Source organism: Gorilla gorilla, chromosome 1, assembly GCF_029281585.2.
Source record: "Gorilla gorilla gorilla isolate KB3781 chromosome 1, NHGRI_mGorGor1-v2.1_pri, whole genome shotgun sequence".
Taxonomy (NCBI): domain Eukaryota; kingdom Metazoa; phylum Chordata; class Mammalia; order Primates; family Hominidae; genus Gorilla; species Gorilla gorilla.
In genome coordinates, this window is record NC_073224.2 from 148992173 (window position 1) to 149006966 (window position 14794).

The following is a 14794-nucleotide window of genomic DNA, read 5'->3' on the forward strand; positions in this document are numbered from 1 at the left end:
CCATTTTTTGTTCCCTGTGCTTTTGGTGTCATGTTCAAGAATTCATAGCTAAATCCAATGTCCCGAAGCCTTCCCCTATGTTTTCTTTAATAGTTTTATTGTTTTAGTTCTTATGCTTTGGTCTTTATCCATTTTGAATTAATTTTTGTATGTGGTGTAAGTAAGGGTCCAACTTCATTCTTTTTCACGTGGATATTGGATTTCCCAGTACCATTTGTTGAAAAGACTGTCCTTTCCTCTCTGTATAGTCTTGGCCCCCTTGTCAAACACCATTTGACTAGAAATGCATGGGTTTATTTCTGGGCTGTCTATATTTTGTTTCATTGGTTTATATGTCTTTTTATGCTGGTACCATTGTTGTCTTGATTACTATTTGTATTTAGTATGTTTTGAAATCAGGACATGTAAGGCCTCCAACTTTGTTGTTCTTTTTCAAGTTTGTTTTGGCTCTATGGGGTCCTTTGAGATTCCATATGAATTTAAGGATAGGTTTTCCTGTTTCTGCAAAAATGCCATTGGGACTTTCACACGGATTGCATTGAATCTGTAGATTGCTGTGGGTAGTATGGACATTTTAACAATAAATCTTCCAAACTGTGGGTACAGTGTGTTTCCATTTATTTGTATATTTTATGGTTTCTTTCAGCAGTGTGTTATAGCTTTCAGTGTACAAGTCTGTTGGATCCTTGGTTAATTCCTAAATATTGTATTCTTTTTGATACTATTGTACATGGAATTGTGTTAATTTCTTTTTCAAATTGCTTATTGAAATACAATTGATGTTTGCATGTTTGTGTGCTTTTATTTTTTGTATCCTGCAACTTTGCTGAAATGATTACTTCTAACGTTTTTCTTGAAAATTTAAGAGTTTTCTGCATATAAGGTCACATCTGAGAACCAGGGTAATTTTACTTCTTTCCTATTTGAATGCATTTTATTCTTTTTTCTTGTCTAATTGCTCTGGCTAGGACTTCCACTACTGTGTTGAATAGAAATGGTGACAGTAGGCATCCTTGCTTTGTTCTCTATCTTAGAGGAAACGCTTTCAGTCTTTCACTGTTGAGTGTGATGTTAGCTGTGGGCTTTTCATGTATGGCTTTTATTATGTTAAACTTTCCTTCTATTTCTATTTTGTTTTCATAGGTTGAATTGTCCTTGCATTCCAGGAGTAAAGCCCACTTGGTCGTGATGTGTAATCCTTTTAGTGTGCTGCTGAATTTGTTTTGCTCCTATTTTGTTGTAGATTTTTGCATCAGTATTAATCACGGATATACGTCTATAATTTTGTTCTTGCTTGTTGTGTCTTTGTCTGCTTTTGGTGTCAGGGTAATGCTGACCTTATAGAATGAATTTGAAGTATTCCCTTCTTTTGAATTCTTTATGAGTTTGAGGAAGATTGGTGTTAATTCTTATTTAAATGTCTGGTAGAATTCTCTAGCAAAGCCATCTGGTCCTGGGCTTTTCTTATTTGGTAAGTTTTTGATAACTGCATCCAATCTCTGTTTACTAGTTATAGGCCATTCAGAGTTTTTATTTTTCATGTCCTCGTTTTGCTAGGTGTACATTTTTAGGAATATACCAATTTGTTCTAGGTTATTCAATTTTTGATGTATAATTGTTCATAATATTCTGTTATAATTCTTCTGGCATCAGTTGTAATGTCCCCTCTTTCATTTCTGATTTTCATTTTTCAAGTCTTCTCTTTTTCTTAGTCTAGCTAAAGAGTTTATTGATTTTGTTGATCTTTTTTTTTTTAAAAAAAAAACCAACTCTAGGTTTCATTGAGTTTTTTTCTTTCCTTGTCTTCAGTTCTATATTTAGTTGATCTCTGCCCTAATACGTATTATTTTTCTCCCTTCTGCTACTATTTGGTTTAGTTTGTTCCTCTTTTTTCTAGTTCCTTGAGATATAAAGTTAGGTTGTTGATTTGTGGGGTTTTTTTTTTTTAACATGTGAGCTTTTGCTGCCATAAACCTCTCTCTTAGTACTGCTTTTGTTGCATGTCATAACGTAATGGTTTGTTGTGTTTTTGTTTTTGTCTCCGGATATTTAAAAAATTTCTTTGTAATTTCTTTGACCCATTGGTTGGGTAAGAGTAAGTTTTTTAATTTCCACATGTGTGGATTTTCTTGTTTTCCTTCTGTTATTGGCGTTTAGTTTCATTTCACTGTGATTAGAGAAGATAGTTGGTATGATTTCAGTCTTAAATTTATTCAGATTTGTTTTGTGACCTACCTTTTATATAATTTTAATGTGTTTCTGAACTTTCGGAGTTAATTCTGAAGACTTTTCTGAATTGTCAGTGTTTAGTTTTCTAAAATACGTTCATGTCTCTTCAGTGTATTTACAATATTTTTGAAAATTAATAGACATTCTTTTTTAAAAGTTTTAGATTTACAAAAAATTTCAGCAGGATAGTATACTGTTCCCATATTCTAACCACCCCTTCCAACTGTCATTTTTCCCTGTTATTAACATCTTACATTAGTACAGTACATTTGTTACAGTTAATGAACCAATATTGACACATTATTATTAACTAAAGACCATAGTTTATTCAGATTTTTTTAGTTTTTACCCAATGTTCTTTTTCTGTTCCAAGATATATTACATTTAGTTGTCGTTTCTTCCTAAGTTTCTGAAGACTTTGTTTTTGATGACCTTACGAGGTTTTTTTTTTGTTTTTTGTTTTTTTTTCACCTTAACAGTTTTGAGGAATATTGGTCAGATATACTCTATGATCTTCTATTGGAATTTGTCTGATGTTTTTCTCATGATCAGACTGTGGTTATGGGTTTTTGGGAGGATGTGTTATACTTGACATTTTAGTATTCAGGTGTTCTGTTAGAATACTGCTTGAAGCAAAACCAGCGGTGCCAACTGCTTTTAAGTTTTATCCTCTTTTTTTGTACCCCCTCCCACTTATATAAGTAATATTCCAATTATATTTCTTAGGTATAGATTTTAAAATACTTTCTATCATACTTCTTTGTAAAACCTTTTTTTTAAAAAAAGTTTATTTGCTATTATCAGACAAAAGATAACAAATGTTTGCAAGGATGTGGAGAAAGGGAGCCCTTGTGTACCTTGTTAGGAATGCAAAATAAACAGCCATTATGGAAAACAGTATGGCACTTTCTCAGAAAACTAAAAATAGAATTACCATATGATATAGCAGTCCCACGTCTGGTTATATATCTAAAGGAATTGAAATCAGTATGCTGAAGATGTATCTGCATGTCCATGTTCACTACAGCATTATTCACAATAGCTAAAATAGGGAAGCAACCTAGGTGTCCATTGGATGAAAGGATAAACGTGGTATATATGCACAATGGAATACTATTCAGTCTTAAGATAGAAAAAAATTCTGTTATTTGCAACAACATGGATGAACCTGGAGGACATTATGCTAAGTGAAATAAACCAGGCACAGAAAGACAAACACCACGTAATCTAACTTACATGTAGAATCTAAAAAAGTTGAACTCATAGAAGTAGAGAGTGAAATGGTGTTTACCTGAGGCTGGGTTGGGGAGTGGATGGGGCAAGAGGAGATGTTGATCATATGGTACAAAGTTTTATTCAGGAGGAATAAGCTTTAGTGATCTATTGCACAGAATTATGAAATATAGTAATAATGCATGTATATTTTAAAATTGCTAAAAGAGTAGATTTTAAGTGTTTTACCACCAAAAAATAAGTGTGAGGTGATGGATTTGTTAATTAGCATGAATTAATCATTCTACTATGTAAGCATATGTCAAAACATCACATCGTACCCCATAAATAGATAATATATACAACTATTATTTGTCAATTAAGAATTAATAAAATAAAAATAAAGTGTCTAAAATGTGCTGGTTTAGGTTTGTGGGGAACAAATGCAGTTAAAAGGTTTTTTTTCAGATTTTGGAGAGTACAAGCAAAGCAAGGTAAAATTAAACAGCTTAAGTCAAAGTTTGTATGTGTGTGGTGTTTGTATATGCCTTTATTTTTTATTGTGGTAAAATATGCATAACAAAATTTACCATTTTAAAGTGTACAGTTCTATGGCATTCAAGTATGTTTATATCGTTTGTGCAACCATATATAGTTTTTAAAAATATGCATTGATCTGCTAGGACTGTCATAAAATACTACAGACTGGGTGGCTTACAACAGAAATTTATTTTCTCACAGTTCTAGAGACGGGAAATTCAAGATTAGGGTGTTGGCAGGTTTTGTTTCTCCTGAGGCATCTCTCTTTTGCAGAGGGCCTGCCCTCTGTGTGTGCATACCTTGTGTCTCTTAGAATGATACCAGTCAGGCTCGGCGTGGTGACTCACACCTGTAATCCCAGAACTTTGGGAAGCCAAAGCGGGTGGATCACTTGAGGTCAGGAGTTCGAGACCAGCCTAGCCAATATGGTGAAACCCTGTCTCTACTAAAAATAAAAATACAAAATTAGCCAGGCATGGTGGTGTGTGCCTATAGTCCTAGCTACTTCGGAGGCTGAGGCACGAGAATCGCTTGAACCCGGGAGGCAGAGTTTGTAGTGAGCCTCTGTCTCCAAAAAAAAAAAGACACCAGTCATATTGGGTAAAGGCCTCATAAGTTACCTTATTTAACTTGATTCCTGAAAGGCTCTCGCTGTAATGTAAATTTCTGTTATGTAAGCCACCCAGTCTGTAGTATTTTATGACAGTCCTAGCAGACCAATGCAGTTCGTAACATCTTTTATATAGGAGTGCTTCCAGTTTATCTCCTTGAGAACTTGCTGTCTTCAGTGTATTAATTTCCTGTGGTTGCTCTAACAAATTACCACAAACTGGTTGGTGTAAAACAATAGAAATTAATTCTCTCACAGTTCTGGAGGCCAGAAGTTCAAAATCAGTATTATTGGGCCAAAATCAAGGTGATGGCAGGGCTTTGTTCCTTCTGGAGGGAGGCTGTAGAAGAGAATCCATTCCTTGCTTCTCCCTGATACTGGTGAGTGCTGGCATTCCTGGCTATGGCCCATGTCCTTCCAGTCTATGAAAGCAGCATTTTCAGTTCTCTCTGCCATGTCTTCTTCTTCTTCCTCTTTTTTGGAGACAGAGTCTTGCTCTGTTCCCTAGGCTGGATGCAGCGACGTGATCTTGGCTCATTGCAACCTCCGCTTCCTGAGTTCAAGCAAGATTATCTTGCCTCAGCCTCCTGAGTAGTTGGGACTACGGGCGCGTGCCACCACACCCAGCTAACTTTTGTATTTTTAGTAGAGACGGGGTTTCACCATGTTGGCCAGGCTGGTTTCGAACTCCTGACCTCGGGTGATCTGCCCACCTTGGCCTCCCAAAGTGCTGGGATTACAGGTGTGAGCCACTGTGCCCGGCCTCTCCACTTGTCTTCTCATTGCCTTCAGTGTGTGTCTCGTTCTTATAAGGATACATGTGATTGCACTGTGGTCCACCCAGATAATTCGGAATAATCTTCCCTCTCAAGATCCTTAATTTCATCATATCTACAAAGACTTCTTTTTTTTTGCCATATGAGGTAACATTGTCAGATTTCAGGGATCAGGGTGTGGAAGTCTTTTGTGGGGCAGTAGTTCAGCTTATCCCACTCAGTTGTTTATAATAGACTTTTAATGTTCTTACTTTTATTTTATAGTTTAGTTTTTAACAGGCCCCCATGTCCAGTTCTGGGTTGGTGGGAGATGATGGCATTGGGTGGCAGGGAAAATATCTCATCTTTTCTAGATACGATGCAGAAAATTCTAGGTCTGTGGTTCTAGGAAGGACAAATCAGAGATGATAGTTTGGAAATAAAACAGTTAAAGTAATCTAGCTTGAGAACGGAGGTAGGTATGGTGGTGCTATTTTTTAAAGAATAGAGAATTTAGAAGAGTCACAAGCTAGTTTCAGGTATGGGGAGGAGGAGATATGTAGAGTGTGGGACATACTGAGTTTTCAGAACTTCTGAAATATGGTAAAATTAGTAATGGTAGGTATATTTTTGGCAAATGCATGTTCAGTGGATTGTTGGAGTAGAAGTCACTTTATACTAGATTAAAGATTAAATTGAAGATGGGGAGTATTGATACATTCTATTCTCTAGAATAATGATGCTTGGCATTTAGTAAGTACTTAATCAGTGTTGGCTATTATGATAATTACTATTAGTATATACTTTTATGTGTTCCAATACTATAACATTTTTGTCTTCAGCTGTTTGGTGTGTGTCTTGATATGTACATAATATTAAATAAATACTGATCTAGAAAGATGTGTTTTAGTAATTATTTTAATTATTGCCATTGCCATACTATTAAAATTAATGAAAACAATTTAGAATTTTTTTTTTAAAAAAGAATTAGTTTCAGTTTCTCATTTGAATAGATTATTATTTCTCAAAAAAAGCAGTGGGGTTGGGGGGCACTTAGCAATAATTTCCTAAAGATTAAAATGATGGTATTCTAGTTGAATGGTTTTTTTATGTTATATCAAGAAATATAATTTGGTTTGTGTTTTTTCATTTAAAATAATAGTGTATTGTAGCTATAGTTATTCATGCCTGAAACAAAAAATTAAACCTTGGTCATTGTGTGTATTTCTTTCAGGTTTGATTTAATTTTGGATGAGATCGTTCTTGCAGCAAGATGTTAATAAGACAAAATCTAGGTAAGTAGAAGACTGCTTTGTTAAATGTACATATCAAGGTAGGAATAATACAAAAAAATTATGTCTTAAAAATGTGTTGAGTTCAGAACCAAAGAGTTTTTAAATAAAATTTTGAAATGCAAATAATTGACTTTTTGACACACTTGGTCCAGTTGATTTGATGGGAGTAAAATTACAACTATCAAATTGTGGAACTAAATTTTTAGTTTCCTTCTTTTGTGTTGAGGTTAACTAAAGCATTCAAGTTTCCAGTGAATATTCTAACATGTTAGAAAATCAAGTTAATGTTTGGTTCAGCCACTTATTGAACTCTGACCACTTCAGTAAGACATTTATTGTGTCACTTCATTGTTCTCTCCTTTGTTGATAAAGTATATGAATAGTCATTGCTTTTGTGAATTTTGCTTCATTTTTACTGTTAAGGAAGCACTTTCCCAAATGGGATAAATTTGCCAAATTGTGATTTCTTTCTGTTAATATAGTATTCAAAATTGTAAATTATTGTTTTAATGTTTTCCTAGTGGGTGTCTCTACTGAATGACCTCTCTAATATAGCATTCTGATTAGCTTTCTAAGGCTGTTCACTTTTAAAAAATTGAATTGGCATCATGTACTTTGGTATGTGAAAGAATGCTTTTTAATAATATAAGCCGTTGACATGTTTTAAAAAGATACATTTACTATTTATTGGTAAGTGAATATGGCTTCAAAATGGAAACAAGGGAAAAAGAACATTGAAAAAATTGGAGTTAACTTGGTTTTCCCTCTAACCAGATGTTTCAGCTGTCAAAAATTTGCTGATCTCAATGTTTGTTAAAGAAAAAAAAAAGTCTAGGATGAAAAGTGCTGTAGTTCAGTAATATGCACTGAAGGAAATCTCAGTCAGTGGTTTGGGCATGTTTTGAAGCAAAATTTTGCTTTTATTGCTATTATATAATAATAACAGTAGTGGTAGTTTGAAGAGTACTTATTGTGCTCTAAATTCTGTTAAGTGCTTGTCATACCTTATTGATCGTTATAGTACCTCCTCTTGTTGTGTAGAAAAATTTCATTTTTTGCTTTATAGTGGCCTATTTTTCTTTAGGAATAATAATTTACTTTTGTAGCATTTATTAGAAATAACACTTGCCTATGTATCTTCTTAAAGTGGAGAAGAAGCCAGACTTTTGTACCTGAAGGTCTTATTAGGGATTTGTTTTCTAGTTGAATATACAGTGTCTGTTAAAACTTTTGTTCTGATTTTCTATGTTTGATATTGCTTGTGGGATGACACTGGTTTAACTTATTCTGACCTTATTTTTCACCATGCTTATATATGTAGTTTTTTCTTTTTTATTATGGTATAGTTTACATATATATGGTAACATAAAATTTGAGGTATAGAGCTGAATGACTTTTCACATACACATCCATATATGTAACCACCATCTAGATCAAGATATAGGACATTTCATTACTTTGGAAAGTTCCTTGTGCTTTCCCCGCTTCCAATCCAATAGCCTTTTCCCCTGAAGTAATCATCTTTCTGAATTCTGTCAGCATAATTTAGTTTTGCCTGTTCTTGGATTTTATATATAGTATGTACTCTTGTATGTGGCTTTTTCATTCAACATAATGTTCTTGAGCTTCATCTATGTTGTGACTATGTCAGCAGTTCATTATTTTTTATTGCTGTTTTATTTTTAGTAATATTCCATTGTATGAACACACTACAAAGTATTTATGTTTTCTCAGTGATTTGGTTTATTGGATTCTCCATATCTCTGTTCCTACTTGCTAACTTTTCTATACGCTTTTCCTTCTTCTACCTGTCTCTTTAATTGTCCCCCATCACTTTCAGAATAAAATGTAGTAAACCTTATAACACAGCATGCAGTTATCTCACCGTAGCTATGCCAGAATGCTGAGGATTATATGAATAAACTAAGTATGATGTTTCATATTCCTAGTTCTAGTCCTAGGTACATGTTGTCACTTTCCCTCAATCTCATGCCTCCCCAGTTGCCAGAGACCTCTTTGCTGGTTGTCAGCTTATCTTCTGAAATAGCCTATCTGAAGCATCATCTGATCCTTTAAGCCATGCCTGGCCGTAGTTTGTCTTCTTTATTAGAGTATGAGTTTGAAGGTAGATACCATCCATGTCTCGTTTATCTTAGCACAGTGCTGGGAATACTGTGTGCATTCAGTAAATGTTTTGTTAAACATAGACCAATGAAAAGAGTTCTTTTCTCCCAGGCAAATAGAGATTCAGAATGCTAGCTGGAATGGGATGGGGGCATTGGCACTTGAGTTGCTGTTGGGCCATAGTAAGGAGCCACTGAGGATAATCCAGAGACAGCATTATAGACATTTTAGAAAGAGAAATAAAATATTTCCCAAGTCTTCATTCAATCCAGTTGAAATACAGTGGCTAGTAAAATATTCTTAATTCAGACCTAAAGTAAGACTGTCATTGTTGATTTTGATTAGTATTTCCAAGTGGAGGTATTAATCCATGTTGCAGAAATTTGAAGTGTTTGCTATGAAGAGTATTTTCTTTGTGGGTTTGTACTAGTTATTTTTTTAAAGATTTTGGAATGTTAGACTAATACAAGTAGAAGATTGGGAACACTAGTCACACGTGTAAGAAGTGAAGAAAACTTTTCCTTATTTCTCTGAAGGTAAAAAACTGTTAGGATGGAGGAAGAAATTGTAGAATCATAGCCTGGAACTGTGATAACATTTTTGATTCCCACAGCTTAGGAAGCTTGCTATTTGTTGAAAGGTACTTAATTTTTTTTAAATTGTAGATATGTAATATAACATATATAAACAATATACTTTTTTTGTTTTGTTTTTGAGATGGAGTTTTGCTCTTGTTGCCCAGGTGGGAATGCAATGGCGCAGTCTCAGCTCACTGCAACCTCTGCCTCCCAGGTTCAAGCAATTCTCCTGCCTCAGCCTCCCAAGTAGCTGGGATTACAGGCATGCGACACCACACCCAGCTAAATTTGTATTTTTTAAGTAGAGACGGGGTTTCACTATGTTCGTCAGGCTAGTCTCGAACTCCTGACCTCAGGTGACCCACCCTCCTTAGCCTTCCACAGTGCTGGGATTACAGGTGTGAGCCACTGCACCTGGCCTAAACAATATACTCTCTTAAGAAATAACACACTTCTTAAATTTTAAAGCATTTTGACTAGTGGTTTTTTTTTTTTCTGTTTTTGAAATTTGGCTAGTTGGGTTGGCTATAGTAATCATCTGGAGATTTTTATGCCTGAAGCTTAATTGCCCTCTAGCAAGTCCAAAGCAAGAAGAGGTTCTTCCCCACAGGGATCAATTTGTTGCTTTTCCTTTCTGCAGCTTCTGCCATAATGTTTGAACACAGAGTTAGACATTGACATTTTCTCATGCTGTTCCTTCTGTCTTCCCACAAGGGTTTTCTTAGACATAGATTCTTACCGTATATAGACCTTGGTTCTTTTTTTTTTTTTTAATCCTGCTTGTGAAGTGTGTTTAGTCATGTTGTTGGTTAGAGTTGAGGAGCCAGAGAAATTTAAACTTGAGATTGCCTAACTTACATGTCTCCACAAAGATTTTAGACTAATTTTTCTTCTCAGAGGCTGCTAGCTGTACCTCCGTTGCAGAGTCTTCGTCTTCATTTTGTGCTTCAATATTTAACATAGGCAGCTGCTGCTAAGACTGCAGAATCCCCGAATCCAAGGATTTGAAATTCTTTATGGATATTTGTCTTAGATTAGTTTCTCTAATTTCTAACTTAACCTCTCTGTACTTCAGTTTCTTTAGTAGCATTGTAGATGTGCTGCCCTTTGTTGTAGCATGAAAAAGACTTTTTAATTAATAAAATTATTTGTCCTTCATTCTAGATGAGATTGTACAACGTACATTGACCCTTTCCAGCTGTATTGCCAAGTAACATTTAGTATTTAGTATTTCACTTTTTTTTTTTTTAGACAAAGTTTTGCTATTGTTGCCCAGCTGGAGTGCAATGGCACAATTTTGACTCCCTGCAACCTCCGCCTCCTGAGTTCATGCGTTTCTCCTGCCTCAGCCTCCTGAGTAGCTGGGACTATAGGTGCATGCCACCACACCTGGCTAATTTTAGTATTTTTAGTAGAGATGGGGTTTCACTGTGTTGGCCACGCTGGTCTCAAACTCCTGACCTCAGGCGATCCACCGGCCTCAGCCTCCCAAAGTGCTGGGATGATAGGCGTGAGCCACTGCACCTGGCCACATTTAGTATTTTCAAAATGTAAATTTTTTATAAAAGTCACATGTGACCTTATGAGCAAATAGTACAGCAATGTTTAAAGTAAAAAGTAAAACTCTTCTCTCCCACCCAGCACTATACTCCCCATAAGTAACCAAAAACAGCTGGTATGTATTCTACATCTTTCTCTTTCTGCTTATCAATATATTTTGGACATTTTTCCATATATTTACCACATTTATTATAACTGTTACCTTATTAATATTTAGGTAAGTCTCAGGATTTTTTGCCTGTATATAAGTACTGCTGCAATAAATATTTTTGATGATATTAACGGGAGTGTGTGAGAGTGTCAGGATAATTTGTAGCAGTAGATTGCTGGATCAAGGATATGTGCCCTTTAACTTCTGATGTAATGAAACTGCAATGAGGTTGTACCACTTAATATTCTTATTGCTAGTTTATGAGAATATCTGTTTTCCCACATTCTGCTAAATATTTGTTTTATCCTTGCTAGTCTAATTGGTGGAAAGTGGTATTTATTTTACTGGGCATTTTTTAAATTGTGAGAGTGCTCAAAGGTTTGAAATATCACCTTCATTACAATTTAAGTTCTATTGGAGAATATATGTGAAGATTTTTATTTTTTACTGTTAAGTCCATCAGTTCCATCAATTAACATACCTTTGTGTTTTAGGTATTACAGTCAAAGTTATTTAATATTGAATAATCAGATTATTTGCCTTTTTTTCCATTCATACTATTTTTTTAGGATAAATATTTCCTTATGGTAAATTTCTTTATAGTTTGCTACAAACTAACATCAGCATAGCCTGTAAATAAAAAGAAAATAAAAGCCATTACTAAATATTAGGTTCATTAAGTCTAGATTGATAGCAGACTGCTTAAAATCTGTTGTCTTTTACAACTCAGTCATTAGAATACTTTGCTTCTTTGTGGTTATTTTTTACTATCCTTATTGTGTATGATAAGCCACAGTTATTAGTCTTAATTCCAGCTTTAATGTGAGTGAACTCCTTTTTTTTTAAGTATTTAATTCTAGAAAACTTAAATACTTAAATTTACAACCAGAAAAAAAGAGCTGAGAAAATGCTTAATGTTTCTGTGATGGATTTCTCTGAGTTATTTTTACAAATTGGCATATTTTGGTATTTTTTAATAGTATTTTCTAGTGTGATGCCTTTATTCCTAGATATGTTTAAAGTACTATGCCATATTATATAAGGGATTTGAGCATCTGTGGATTTTGGTATCTAGGGGGGTGTCCTGGAACCAATCCCCTTCAGATATGAAGGGTCAACTGTATATCTGTCTGTCTTGATCTACATCTCTTAAAACTCACCCTTGGTTTCACTGTGCTGTTAAATTTGTTTAAAGGGAGGCTACATTGTTCTCTTTTGAAGTTGAGCTGTCAGTAGTTTTTCCAAAGAAAGTTTCAGCCATGCTTGTGTTTAGTATAAAAGTTTCTATCCAAATCTGAAATGTTTTTAAACCTAACAAAGGCTAAGTGGCAAATATCATTCCAATATGTGAACAGGAAACCATAAAACTGCTCCTTCAGACCAAAGAATTTTGCCATGGCTATACTTTAGCCTTCTATGATTGGTCTAAACTGTAAATAAAAGTGCTAAATGAAACAAGGCATTCAGTAAGCCTTTATTGAAATCTAATATTCTAGGCACTGTGCTATATGTTAGGGATGCATTAGTCATTAGAATTCCCAGTACCATGCAACTAGTTATAGTACAAGTGATGAACACAATACTGCCAAGTCTGGTAGTGTAGTGTAGTAGTAGGCCTGAGGAGGACGTTTTTAAGGAAGAAGTCAGGAAAGGCTTCATAGAGCAAGATATCATTTAGAGTTGAAAAAAAGAATAGAATTTTGACCTTGGGAAAATATGGGCAGAGTGGGGCATGAACTAAAGCTCTTATTTTAGTTGCTAGACATTATTTCGTAAAAACAGTTTCATTTAACTGGATGTCCATACTACCAGAGTTGCTGGCAGTTTCTTAAATGTACTGAAGTTCACATTTTACCACAGCTTAGGAATTTATTATTTGAACTGTTTCCTTGTGCTATTTTTTCAAACTGTTTAAACAAGTTTAATTTTTTTGAATCCACCAAGAAATAAATGATACTGTGAAAGCCTTCATACTCATTTTTTTGATTATTCTAATGTTACACTTAAGGGTAAGAGATTCAGAAATAATGACTGGCTTGAGGTCAGGTAGATAATTGCAGAAACAGAATTGGAACCTAAGTCTTCTGACCTCTGATTTACTATTCTTTTGAGATGACCATTAAAGTAGATATTTGAGGCCAGGCATGGTGGCTCACACCTGTAATCCCAGCACTTTGGGAGGCTGAGGCAGGTGAATCGCCTGAGGTCAGGAGTTCAAGACCAGCCTGGCCAACGTGGTGAAACTCTGTCTCTACTAAAAATGCAAAAATTAGCATTTTTTGGGTGTGGTGGCAGGCACCTGTAATCCCAGCTGCTTGGGAGGCTGAGGCAGGAGAATCACTTGAACCCAGGAGGCAGAGGTTGCAGTGAGCCGAGATCGTGCCATTGTGCTCCAGCCTGGGAGACAGAGCGAGACTCTGTCTCAAAAAAAAAAAAAAAAGTAGATATTTGAAACTTTTAGGGTCTTCTAACTAGGCTGAAGCCCGTGGGCTCAGTAAATTTTTGTTTAATATTTTATTGATTCATCTGATGTTTTATGAATTGGTGATTGTAATTAAGTTGGTTTTAGATCACACTTTACTAGTCTGAGGAGAAAAGATAACTAAATATGTAATTATAATCAAGTATCATTAGTACTGTGATAGTCTCTGTTCCTGGAAGGCAAGGGCCATGTCTGTTTTATTTCTTAAGATATATTCAGTACTTTAATATAGCTAATACTTTGCTCATAGTAGACATTTAATAAATATCTATTTAATGACTGGATGGAAATATGGCAAGGCCTCCCAGAAGTGACACTTAAACTGAAACTTGGAGGAACTGTTGGTGATTAATGTGGATAAAAAATGTGGGGAAGGACTGTTAGCAGAAGAAATAGCATGTGCAAAGGATGAGAGGTAACAGAAAGGGAAGATTGCTGGAACTGAAATAAATGTAAGTTTTGAATGTAGAGCTCACCGTGGGGTGTGGATGTGGGGAGTGGCTAGTCTCAAGAGATTAGACGAGAGAGTAAGGCTGGGCTATTTTATTGAGGCTTTTATAAACCATTGAAGGAGTTTAAATGTGAGGAAATGATTTTATTCTATCTGTTTTAGCAAATGAACATAATTAAAATGGGGAGAACAGATCACAGGGAAAGCTGGATTGGATTCAGGATGACTAGTTAGTATGGGGAGCATGCTGGCCTGACTTGAGAGTGGTAGAAGTGGGGATAGAAAGATGTGGTTGGATTTGAGAGAGATTTAGACAGCAAAAGAGACCAGCTTTGGTGGTTAATTGTAATGGAGGTGGGAGTAGGAGAATAAGAAAGGAGTTAAGTATGACTCATGTTTCTAGCTGGGCAGTAGTGCTGTATTATTCATAGATAGGAACTGTGAAGAAGAACATTTGGAGAGAACAAGAGCTACATTTTAGATGTGTTAAGCTTTAAGTAGCTCAGGACTTCTGAGTAGAAATGTCAGGTGGCAGTTAGATATGAGACCTATCTATAACTTGAGATGTGAGAATCATCAGCATGAAATCTTAATGTCCCTCAAATTCTTTTTTTTTTTTTTTTTGAGACAAGAGTCTTGCTGTATCCCTCAGGCTGGAGTGCAGTGGCGCAATCTTGGCCCACTGCAATCTCTGCCTCCCGAGTTCAAACGATTCTCGTGCCTCAGCCTGGGATTACTGGTGCCCACCACCTTGCCCAGCTAATTTTTGTATTTTTGGTAGAGATGGACAGTCATGCAGGAGTGTGA

The 14794-nt window shown here is 35.3% G+C and overlaps 1 protein-coding gene across 13 annotated transcripts in view; it reads left to right on the forward strand.

Annotated features, from left to right (window-relative positions):
• ZNF644 (zinc finger protein 644) overlaps window positions 1-14794 on the forward strand; it is a 106683-nt gene that overhangs the window by 33457 nt on the left and 58432 nt on the right. For all 13 annotated transcript variants that reach the window (XM_031014175.3, XM_055352022.2, XM_031014178.3 and 10 more), the window contains one exon: window positions 6581-6641. In XM_031014175.3, coding sequence (XP_030870035.1) covers window positions 6598-6641 — 44 coding nt within the window. In that variant the 5' untranslated portion in view covers window positions 6581-6597. Of the gene's footprint in view, window positions 1-6580; window positions 6642-14794 lie in introns of those variants that run through there.